This window comes from Oenanthe melanoleuca, chromosome 5 (genome assembly GCF_029582105.1).
Source record: "Oenanthe melanoleuca isolate GR-GAL-2019-014 chromosome 5, OMel1.0, whole genome shotgun sequence".
NCBI classification, from domain to species: Eukaryota; Metazoa; Chordata; class Aves; order Passeriformes; family Muscicapidae; genus Oenanthe; species Oenanthe melanoleuca.
Window position 1 is genome coordinate 39,973,117 of NC_079339.1, and position 12,370 is coordinate 39,985,486.

General features: G+C 43.0%; 1 protein-coding gene across 7 annotated transcripts in view; it reads left to right on the forward strand.

Moving 5' to 3' along the window:
* ADCK1 (aarF domain containing kinase 1) overlaps positions 1-12,370 on the forward strand; it is a 72,269-nt gene that overhangs the window by 16,208 nt on the left and 43,691 nt on the right. For all 7 annotated transcript variants that reach the window (XM_056493629.1, XM_056493628.1, XM_056493634.1 and 4 more), the window contains one exon: positions 11,706-11,909. In XM_056493629.1, coding sequence (XP_056349604.1) covers positions 11,706-11,909 — 204 coding nt within the window. The remainder of the gene's footprint in view (positions 1-11,705; positions 11,910-12,370) is intronic.

A 12,370-nucleotide genomic window follows, 5' to 3' on the forward strand; every position in this document is an offset into this window, starting at 1 on the left:
AGGAGCTCTTGTATTTACAAATAGGCTAGAAACCCACTGTATTTCCTATTAGTATGGATGAAGCAACTAATGCAGGCGTGAATTTTATTTGAAGGATACTAAATTTAAATAAAGAAACAATAAAGAGGTCAAGCTCTGTCCTTTTGCGTAATCTTAGAAATGGTGGGATGTATGTGTAGCTAATAAAAGAAAGTTCCTTTAAATAGTGTTCACTGCTTATAATTATTGGACATATAATATATATATTATAGTGAATTAAAGAAGCTATGTATTGGTAAGACTGTTTACCCACAGGACCCTCATCCCAGTGACAGATGCCCCTCCTTTCACCTGCATTGCTCAACAAATTTCTTCTCAAGAGGGGAAATGAATTCTCAAAAGCAACGTGCCTAGTAATTACCCGCACTGTAATTCTGATGTGCAGTGCTGTCACCCACCATCAGGTGGGAGTGGAAAAGGCACTGCATTTTGTTGATGGTTGAACATTTGTTTTCCTCATCATCTTGACACCAGAGGTAATTGCCATTCCTGAAATATTCTCTTGCTACCATTACAAAGCAAGATGGTTAGGGACAAACTAATTATGAAGAATCTCGTTATGACAGATTAATCGGCCAACAGAGGGGATTTCTTTTTTTTTCTTTCAGGCAACTGAGTAGTAAAATCTAACAGCTCCCATATAAGTACTAGAAACACATGCTTCTCTGTAAACCAACAGATTTTTTCTTAGAGATGGGAGATTTGAAAAACTAGGACCAGAGTACAGAATGGGTTTCCAAGCTTGCTTTTATTGAGCTTTCAGTTTCCCAGCATTATGTGCCAAAATGACTAGAGTGGAGACATTGCCATATGGAGGGGATGTCTTCATCGTTGGTGTTGGACCAATGTCTTCTGTCTCGGTCATGGTTGAGCAGCATCATGAAGGCTTGAAGTGAAGAATTCTGGACTTGTGAATTTTATGGAATTTAGAACAAGACATTAAGTCATTATCTGGACTGCTTTATTGCCACTAAGGGTTTTCTGTGTCAGGGAGGCCAAACTAATGTCCTGGTTGAGTTCCAACTCAACTGTTGCCAGCATGCTTGTGTCCCCCTGAAAGTTGCAGACTACTTGCTCCAAATTACTCTTAAGGTATACTCTCTGGGAGCTGTTGTGATGTGGCCCAAACATGTCTACTTTCCTGTAGTAGAGGGAATTGAGGCACTTTGCCTCTCTGTGTCTGAACCATTCTGTCAATGCTTGGAGGAGGAGGACTGACATTCCTGTATTTCTCACTGCTGTGAGTAATCTACTCAGGGTAACATGGCCTGACCTGGGCTCTCCTTTTGTTCATCTTGGTTTGGTGCTATGTCAGATATTTGTGTTTTGCTTCATTGAATTGCTATCTCATGTTATTTTAAAGCAGCACTCTCATAGTCAATATAGGTTCTCCCTTTTCCCTGTGTTCCTAGCAGCCATAAGGATTCAGTAGACCAAGTACTACCTTTACTGGCACCTACATAAGCGTGTTTTATCCAAATTCTGCTTCCACTGACGCCTGCAGAAACCTGTTGTTTTCAATGAGAAAGCACAGGAGTGGCTGCAAGAAAGGATTGGACCGTCTAATTGCAATTTAACTACTCTCTTGTGTATGAATCAGAAGACACACCAGCTCAGTCTCCCATACTGGTGACATTGATGGGATGCTAATAAACACCAGCTGCCTTTCTTGGTGCGGAGCTGTGTGGTATCAACTAGATGGAAAAGCTGGAGTTATTTATATATTTTTTTTCACTGAAGTCAGCAATTCTGATGGATACCCAGAAGGGAACAGATCTGCTGAGTAATAAAGGGACATTCCTTGTGTTTTTTTTTTCCTTTTTTAACATAGGCAGTTTTATGATCGTAGAACCGCACTTTGCCGTTGGTGATGACTTACTGGCTCTGCAGCCACTTTCTCTGTTGGATGTGGTACTTTGACAGTCACTGCAGTTTTTTGGAATTGACAGCGTAATCCGACGGTTGTTATCTTTCCTGACTTCCTCGTCAATCCAATTTAATCACTCGTAGGTATTTCATGTGTTACTGTCTCTTTCCTCTTCAGGCATCCTGTTCCTGTGGGAAGAGGTCTGTACTTTAAGGGTCAGAGCTTCTCAGATTAAAGAAGGGGGAAGGAATCTGCCTCTGTCAGTTTGGTAAGGGGCTGTATTCTCTTTAGAGACACTGCAGTAAAAATCTGGGGTCTTGTCACCAAGGTGAATGCTGGTGTGTGTCTGCATGGCTGTAAGAGAGGGAGCTGGCTTGCTCTGCTCCCCTGGCTATTGAAGTGACCTGCCAGGACAGAAGTTACATATGTACAAGGGGGAGAAGCTGCTGTTGCACGATTTAATCGGCTGACGTTGACTCAGATAGGTCCTGACTGGAGGTCAGCTGTGACGTGCAGCTGGTAGGGTGGGACTCGACTGTTGGGAAGAGAAGAATGCCAGCCCAGATTCTTCAGCGTTGACAAAGTGGATGTGATGATTTCTCCCCTCCAGCTGCAGCAGCTGCCTCTGTGCTTCCTACTTTCTGCTTACCCACAGTAGGAGAGCAGACTGTGAAGCTACCCTGTCTGGACCCTCAGCTGAACTAGATGAGACTTAGCTGAGCTTTCTCAATGGTGCTTGGGCCATCCATCCTCATAAAACTTACTTTTCAGTGTGCCTTTCAGTCTGTCTTCTGCATGTTGTAGCTTCCTGTGGAGTTCATGGCTTTTCCAGCTCTGTTTTATTGCAGGATGGAGTGTGGGAACTCAGGGAAGAGGCTGTCACATCTCCATTCCTGGAGATCTAGGATTCTTCACTTAGCTTTGAAAGTGTAGCTACATCTGTATGAGCTTCAGTGACAGCTAATTGCTACTGTGGCCTTGTTTAAGCTCTTCCCTCAACCTCTCCATGGCCCAAAACCAGCCCTCACTTCCCATGCTACTGCCTTTCCACAGTCTTCTTACGTGGAAATAGTTGTCTGGGGAGTGTTCTCCCTTCAGGTAATTTTTACTTCACGACATCATCTCTTTGCTGTTCTGTCAATAGCATGCGGTTTCTGCAGAGTGTGTTAGCAGCTCCTGTTTAGGGAACACTTCTGAGTGTTATACATCTTGGTTGATACTGTTGCTTACAACTGAAAACAGCAAATGAAACAGGACTTCCTAGGACTGATGGAAAGGTGTAAGAGCCCCCCCCCCCCCCAGCTAAACACAATGTTTAGTAGATAAGATGATGTCTTTACAGTACTCAGCTTGTTTTCATGGCATCCCATGTGGTTTGATCCCAGCTGAAGTGAATTAATTTTGTTAGCCAGATTTTGAGAGGTGCTGTGCCAAATTTATTATCATTTCACCTGCCTCCGTGGAGCTGCAGGCTCTGTGATCAATGGATTGAAACATGTCCCTCATTTCATTGTGGCTTCTGTGAATGTCTGTGCCTTCTGCAGACACGCTGTTGAATTACTTTCTATCCTCCTTGGGTTCTCTGCAGTGAAGCACAGCACAGATCTATTTGTGTATCAGCTATCAGGACAACAAGGCACTGAATGGACTTTTATGAACCTGCTGTCTTTACAAGTACTATATATTTGTATATACACGGTTCTGATTCTTCTGTCTTGGGCAAATGTGATCTCATCCTCATGTTTAAGTAATCATTCATGATAATGTACATTCCCCACAACAGAGCCTGTGTGAAGGACCTCTTGAACAGTCACAGGGTAAAACAACCTCAAGAGCAGAACCTTGTTCACCGGAGGTAAAGTCTGTGGGTGTAGGGAACTTATGTTGACTCTCAGATTCCTGCTACAGACACAGAAGTTCTACAGCCCAGTTATTTTAGCATGTTATTTTCCCTTTGTCTCTGCCCAGCCCTTCCCTGTGCTCCTTGTTTTCCTGGCTCAGGAGACTTACACAGAACAGTGCATTGTATCACAGAGGTGTCTAGAGGGGAAACAGCTGCTGTCTTCTGATTTTTATCCTGAACTGCCCCACAGATAACTAATTGCAGCTCAGTTGCTTCTATTAGCTATTTACCTAAAATTGAGCTGGCTAATGAAAATGTTTCTAATTAATACGAGGCAGATTAAAACTCATTACAGCAAGGTCGTCAGTAATGAGAGAGAATCAGAGCACAAATGACCGAAGCTTGGAGTAAAATGAAGATGGAACACAAGCAGGCGATTGGTGCTGGTTGTGCATGCACCAGCCAGCAAGGGCAGGGTTCAGCAAGGTGACTGCTGGTGCTTTGCCCTGCAGTTCAGAAACACTGCTTCCTACTCTCCAGAGCAGCTTGGGGAGACTTGAGGCTTGACTGGCCAAAGGGGTGGGCCTCAACCTAGTGTAAAAATATTTCCTGAACCAAGTGGCATCTCACACTTGTGGTTTGTTGCTGGGCCAGCCTTCACTCACCTATACAAACCAAATTGTGAATAGGGGTTTTAGCAGGAAGACTTGGGAGTATGTGTGGCACAGGTAGGATGTCAGCACTTGTATGTGCTTGTATGTGGAAATTCAGGGTCCTGATGGCTCTCTGAGTGTAAGCTTGCATATCTATTCAGCATGAAATGTGTTGGCCTAGGTTTGGAAGAGTCCGTTATGATCTCCAGGGAAGTTTTGCACAAATTATGAAATATGCTTGCTTTAATTTCAGCTACCTCTAGCACTGGTACAAGGCCACAGCACCCACACTAGATTTCAGCTATCTGTAGGCCCATCATCTGTATTCCAGTAGTACCGTGTTTACTGGCCATCCTGCTAGTTGTGTGACTCCTTGTTTCTGTGTTTATGAAACTGAGAAGTTGTCACTTTAGTCAGGAGGATCATCTCCATCCTTAATCCTTTCCAAACTATAAGCTCTCTTTCTTCCTTTCTGTCCCACCTGCAACCAACTGTTGTGCCAGAATTTCTGAAGGATCTTACTAAGTTATTCACAACTCACACAAATAATGAATTATTAGATAGTAAGGTACATTGCACCAGGACTTATTCCAATTCCAAAGGTGTGGTCTATCCATCATCAGCAGTATGATCAGTTATTATTGGTATAAAGAAGCATCTGAATGGCAAATATCTAGTGTGCCTAGGAATGAGCTTTTGTAAAAGGTAAGTAGGAAAGATAATACAAAAAGCAGGCAATAACAATTCCATTTAGAGTTGTGTGATGCTGCCAGTCAGTTAGATTACCAGGCTCCTAGTGTCAGTGAAGGCTGTAGTAGTTTATATTTACTGTATGCTTATTCAGATTAGTTGAAAGAGGTGATAACAGCCCCTTAGACATAACTACACTGTCACTGAAATGGGTTTTATGTTTTGTATTGCTGTTTTTAAAGCACCCAAGTACCCTATTCACATCACCAGTAGCTGTATCCTTCCTAAGCATCTTTACAGATCTTTTGGCGTGGCCACTGATTTCAGTTTCTCACTGTGTTAAATTGAGGTGAACATCTTTTAATTTTTCTCTGGTTTGTGCTGTTCTTGTAGTTATCTAAAGCTGTTTCTACCGTTTTACTAGTCCCATGCATATGGCCCTGTCATTATCGGGGGTGGAAGAGAAAAGGATTATGATCAGATTTCTTTCCTATATTCTCTGACTTATCTTTTCTCCCCACCTAACTGTGTTTTGGGGATACCCCACCGCAGAGGTGATGACATCCTCTTTTCCCTCTGTAGGGAGTCCAAACGGCAGCCTGGCTCTTCCAATCTTCTCCTACTGCAGGCATTTCTGGAAGAGTGCTCTTGTCCAGGATGGCTGACATCAAATATGCTTTGGATGCTTCCACCCACTGTGTGCCACAAGTTTCTTCCCAGCATCCCAAAGGCTTAATATGAAAGGCCATAAGCAGCAGTTCTTTTGTTCTGTGGAAAGAAAGCAAGAGTTCATCATCAATGTCACAAGTCCTTCGAATGGCAGGTAATTTAGTGAATATGTAGGACTCTTGGAAACAGGTTGACCTCAGCAGAAGGTTTAACTAGAATTTGGGAGCTGGGTACACCAAATAGGTTCTCTAGATGTTTTAATAATGCACCCTGTTTGCATTGTCTCATTGTGGCCAGACAGTAGGGTAATTTTTGTCTTGATGCTTTGAGCAATAGTGTTTAAAGCCCTTTAGACATTTTATTACCTATAATGTTCTTATGAGTCTGTAAAATGGAGAATAGCAGTCTTGAGTTTTGTAAAGAGCTTTGTAAAAGCACTTTTAGAGATGAAAAGCTTCATATAAAATCAGGTATGGTTGTTTTATCATAAATATCTAAAACCTTTCTGAATTCCATTAAGCTCTTGGCTTCTTTATCCTCTGACAGTGAGTGTCAGTGGTTAATTCTGTATTGTGCAAAATGGGATGTAAAAAAACCCAACTTAAAAATGGTTGTTTTGTGGAATGCCCTATTATTTGTGGGTTTTTGATAGTTGGAAATAGGTATGGGAGGTTTTTTTTTTTTGTTGTTGCATACAACTTTTCTCTCTTACGCACCAACTCTCTGTAATCTAAACAGTCTTCTAACATTTCAAATCTCTTTTTTAATAAACTCCTCTATATGACAGTCATATTTCCCCTGTCTTTCTCTGTCCTTTTTTTATTTATCTACCTCTTTTTTTTGTGATAGGGTGTCCAGAATCCAGGGTGGCGTTGTGCATTCAATTTCTACAATAGTGTTTTGATATTTTTAATATTTTCATTTTTTTAATTACAGTTAAACAGTTTTTTATTTTTATTTTCCTGACTCACTCTGTGCATTGAGCAGGCTGAGCCGTCCCCAAGAATGTGGTCCAAGTGTTGGATGGTTCCAGTAATGGAGAGCCCAGCAGTGTGTGCAGGGAGGACAGACTACATCTCCCAATATGTGTAACCTTGCAGCCATCTATGCTGCGGGTGAGATCTCCTGCTATATTGATTTTTCACCTGTTGTTGGCAGGACCTTGGCAGTGGTGAATAATATCTCTTACATCTCATGGAATTTTTGTCACTACGCTATTCTCTCCTTTGGCAGATCACTAGCAGGAAAATTAAACTTTGGTGTAAGAACAGGTATAATGGGACACTTTGCTGTTTGTTTTTGACAGTAATGAAGGTCACCTTTTAAAGTAGAGAGCTCTTTTTGCCTTCTGTGCATTACCTGGACCTTTTCCCCTTTTCATCATGTTTCCAGTACTAGTTCATCTTTCCTGGAAGTAACAATGAATGCACGTCCTGAGATAGACAAGGCTTCTGCAGGATCATCTGGTCTAAAGACCTGCTCAGAGCAGGTTGAAGTGAAACTGTGGTGAAAACAGTACTAAATGTGGCAGCTTTATCCTAATTGGAGTGTCTTCAATTGCTGCTGTCTGTAGTGCTGGGTTTCTGAGCTAGAAATGGGATAAAATGAGCAAGTTATGTTCTTGTATCTCCAATAATTACTTAGTTTTCCTTTCATTCTTTGTGAGGATATTTATATTGAAAGCCACTTGAAAGTCCCAGTAAATACCTTTTTTTCTGATACTTCTTTTCTATTGGCTATTGTATTAACAAGCTCACAGTATTTTGGTGGACTGGTGAATAATGATTTTTCCCCTCAAATCCCTGTTGGCTTTTTATCAGTCATATTACATTTAGCTAGATGATTTTTAGTATTCTCTGTAATTATTGTCTCAACTAATTTAGTTGATACAGAATTAAAGCTTGCAGGATCTGTTTCACAGATTAGTCTAGATTTTTCTTAAAAACAGGGCAACATTTATTCCCTTTCAGTCCTTTGCAAGTTAACAGTTTTAACATGAGATTTTCTTTTATCATGGATATTAGCGTCTCAGCTACTTTTTGAATTAATCTCTAATTTTTATGTAATTGAAGTTTTCCAGATGTTTTCTGGAGACACCTTTCTTGAAATACTGTCTTGGAGAGTGTAACTTCATTGTAAGCAGTGATGGCAGGCTGTTCTCTGCATTCCTAGTCATCATTTCACAATTTGCCAGCTGAGAGTATACCCTGGGATATCTTGGGATATCTTTTCTGAGGGATTTCATATGAGCAGTTCCTTCCACCACTTACTTTACTGTCATCGATGGCCTTTCTGAGCACTTTTGCCACTGGATCTGTCACCAGATATCAAATACTGCTGATAGACTTTAGTTTGAGTATTTATTTTCTTCTAAATTAATTCCTTTATTTTTAAGACCAGATTAGCACCTGCCAGTTTATGCCATCTGCACATCTGATATTCTGATGAGCAGTTCTTTGCTGGTAATCTGTGTGATTGAGGGCTCCTTCAAAAGCAACCAAATGACTTGAGAAGCTAGGTCTGCTTATACATCAAGCATAAATTAAAATATATCTCTTTGCAGCTCTGTTTGCTGAGCATGTGCTTCATCCCAGAGATACCTCCTCTCCACACCTAAGAGTTCTTACTTTCACAGTTTTAATAATCAGCATTAATCCCAGTCTTACTGGGATTTAGGTAAAGCAGAGGTGTCTGATAGCCATGTGGGCCAGTGTAGAATTTGTCCTGCTGAAATTTGGAGAAGGAATTTGAGACAGAAGGAGATGCCTCTGTGGACTGAGGAAAGAGCTGTGTACGCAGCATTTGTGAACTGAAGGGTTTTCTGATGGAAGCTTATTCTTGATATTCCTTGGTATATGAAATCCCTCCTTTCTTTGTAGCGTGCTCCTAGGGGTGGTGCATACCTATGTAAATCTATGTGTTGTTTCCAGCTCTTTCCTCTGATAAAAACAGTCTTCAAAGTATTTCTTGGGCAACAAAGAGCATCTTGAAGAAAAGTTCTGAGCTATTCTGGGGATTTCCATTTACCTTGCATTTTCTTCACAGTGGAACAGAAAAGTGGCCACCAGGGCCACCACTACTGGACGCTGTAGTAGGAATGTGATACTCTTACTTTGTCTATTATTAGGGCAATGTAGTCTGTCAGAGAAACAAGTGCTGCATCTGGATTGTGACTTATCTTGGGGAGACCCAAGAACATAATAGAGATAATTAGGAAAGTTTTCTGCTAAAAAACCTGATCTGGTTGATAGGAAAAGAGTCCTTGGAAGCTGCATTCACAGTCCTGCTTCATGCTCACAGTACTTCTGCCTCTAATACAGACTGGAGTTTTGTAAAATGCAGGTATACAGATTTACTTGTTGCTTGGTCATCTTGTCTCTCTAGAAGTGCTGGAGCTGGAAATCCCTGGTCTAGCCAGCCAGCCAGGGCATCTATCTCTTAGGAGTTTAAGCCAAGCTAGTTGTGAGAGCATTGTGGAGGATACCTTGCAGGAGGTTTTGTTCTGTTTTCTTCCTGAAGCCTTCTGTAAGGATCCTCTTTTCCAGGACTGCTGTGTCCATGAGGCCAACCAGCTTCTCAACAGTGTGGATAAATTTGTGAGGGCAAAAATTTCCTCTCACCTTGTGCTAGAGGAAAAAGGGGCTATTGCCGCCACCTTCTCAGCAGTAACCCAGATATGAAGATTACACTCTGTATGTGTGTCTTCAGCCAGTTGCATTTTTAGCTACATGAGTTTTCCAGCCTGTTTTTCCACCTCCCTTGGGAATTCACGTGGTGCAGGTAATGCAGTGGAGCCAGCACCTCTACCCTGAGCTGGCTGCTTGGCCTGACACCCAGCATTGCACTACAGCCCCTGGTTGCTGCTGCCCTGCCCTGTTCATGCTGCAATCTGGAGTCATTTGATGGGCACCTGCTGTGTGTGGGAAATTGCAGGGCCCTGTGCTGGCCTGAACTCAATGCTGGGAGCTCAGTGGGTTTCTTGGAACATATCTCTTAAGATATGTTAAGAGTCCCTGTTTCCTGCCAGTGCCTTTTGCTATGGCTGCCCAACACCTTGAGGTGTGTGGCTGGCTACCACTCTCCTTCACTGATAGCAGGGGTTTTCCTCTGCAGCTGGAAGCAGTGGGTAGAGGGTGACTATTGGAGCTGCAAAAAAGCTGTTTTGCTGTGATGGGCTGTACTCCTGGTGCTGTGACAAACAACCCAGCTGCACTGGCTCCGTCTCTCCCTTCCTCCTTTATCCCATTACTCCCACACTGGTTTTCTTGCTCTCTCATCTTTCGTTGCAGCTTCCTTTCCTTGTTACCTTTTGGCCTGCTTTTGTCCTTGCTGCACATAGGGAAGGAGAGCAGGGAAGGAGCCAGAGCAGAGGCTTCAAAGCTGTTGTGTAAAATGCAGGAGAATGATGTGGGAGACCAGAGGCATACTCATGGGTGTTATTTGCAGCCTGTATACATGCGAGTGTTTTTGAGCTGGCAATATGCCGGGGGAAGCTCACTCACCTAGCACGAGTAACACTTGTCCGTGTGTGCCCACCTAGGAAAATGCATGTGTACGTGCATGTGAGCACATGTGTGTCAAACAGTCGTGTCTCACACTGAGGGCAAGACTTGCACATTTGGCTTTCTCCTCACACTCCCCTAAGCCTGTGTTTCATGCACTTGCAGCTCAGCACTCAGTCTGCTCCCGACACATTCCCAAATGCGAGATGCTCAGCCTGTCCCATGATGTGACACGGCACTGCTTTGTGCAGAGAGCAAAGATGACTACTGAATGGCATTGGGTGTATGTGGTGTTCGTGAATGTTTGTGGTATTGTTCCTTTTTGCCGTGTACTTCAAGGCGTTTGGTGGAGTCCATCACCACAGAATCTTTTGCAGATGAGGGCTGCAGACATAGAATTTGACCTCCAATGACTTCTGACACAGGAGCCAGAGGAATGAGGAGACTTCATGCAGATTGGTGTCAGGCGTTAACAGGATATGGGTGCACAGTTATTTTTTGTTATTGATCTGCTTAGGTTTTATTAATGTATCAGAGTAAACTTATATGAAGCTCATTAAATATTATTCAATATAGCTGTGTCCTTGGCAGGAGGCTTTTCTAGTGACAGTAATAAAGTAAGAATAAATCATTGTCACTGAAGGATGTGGTGGCTAGTGTATTCTTGAGGAGCAAAATGAACCATTGAGAGCTGAAATACAGACCAGGCAAGTGGTTGGCAGTGGGTTTCGTCATTTGGTAGTTGCATTTTGGCCACTGTGAGCACAGCTGGCAAGTCTTCTAACACTTAGTTGCTCAAACAACTGTCACTGCAGACTGTTGGGAATGTAAGCAGTTAGACCCGACTGGACTTGAAAGGATGTAATTTCCACTTGTGCCTGTCAAAGTGAGGTGAGAAAGGTGAAGGACACATACTGTCCTTCTCACTGCCAAGGAGAGATCTGTACTTTTGGTTTTTAAAAGACTCTTCCTTTGAGTTCCTGTGAGTTTCTGGGATGGTATCTGTGATTTTCTTATTTTAATTCACTGCACTCATACTAAGAATCTAACAAATCTAACATAATGGTTGTGCTCGTGATTTTTGTCTTTTGACAAGGAGTTTCCAAACTGTGCATCATAGTGCAGAATCATAGTGACAAACCAATGCTGCCTTATGGCCAGATATTTTATTTTGTGCAAGGATGGACAAAAACTAATGTGCTGTTACTGATCATGGTACCTATATAAACAAAGTGTCGAATCCCTTTTGTATTCTGGAGCATCTTCTTGGGGTCTGGTTCAGACCCTTTAAATCCAGCCAGAGTCCTAATAATGAACTGACACGCTAGATGATGATGTCCAGAATCAAGAAAGGAAATCCTTGATCTGCTTAAATATTGGACAAAAAAAGATAACGTAACAGACAGCAAATGGGCTTGACTGATGTTCTGGTCTCTTTGCAGGTGCACCTTCGCTCTGCTGAGCGCCTCCGGGAGTTGTGCTGCTCCAACCGAGGCACCTTCATCAAGGTGGGCCAGCACCTGGGAGCGCTGGACTACCTCCTGCCTGAGGAGTACACCCGCACCCTCAAGGTGCTGCACAGCCAGGCCCCGCAGAGCAGCAGGCAGGAGATCGAGCAAGTTATCCGGGAGGATCTGGGCAAAGAGGTAGGGGCAGCCATAGCCTGGGTTGGCTTCTCAGGCCTCAGCAAGCCCTGCACAGCTAGAGGAAGGAAAACTGCTGTTTCTCAGTTATAAGAGATACCAAGGGGAGATACTCCTTACTTGTCTGTGGGTGAAAGCAAGTTTTCTCTGTCCATCAATGAGCATTATTAGCAGGCTTTGATGAGGAGAAGATAACAGAGGAGTAAGGGTGTGAAAGGTGCCAGATGGAAATGGCGGGACTCAGCAGAGCAGCATATCTGTATGCCAAGATGAACAGGGTTGCTGGAGGTCAGGATGGGCTGTGCCACACTGAGGAGTGGGAGCTGGAGGTATTGATGTTCAGGACAGAGATATATTGGCAGAGCTCTGTGAGGGATGACTGCTCTCCCCTGGCTGCACTAGACCAATTCCAGCTAGCACTGACAGCCCTTTACTTTCTCGAGCCCCTAATTAACCCCCAAAGA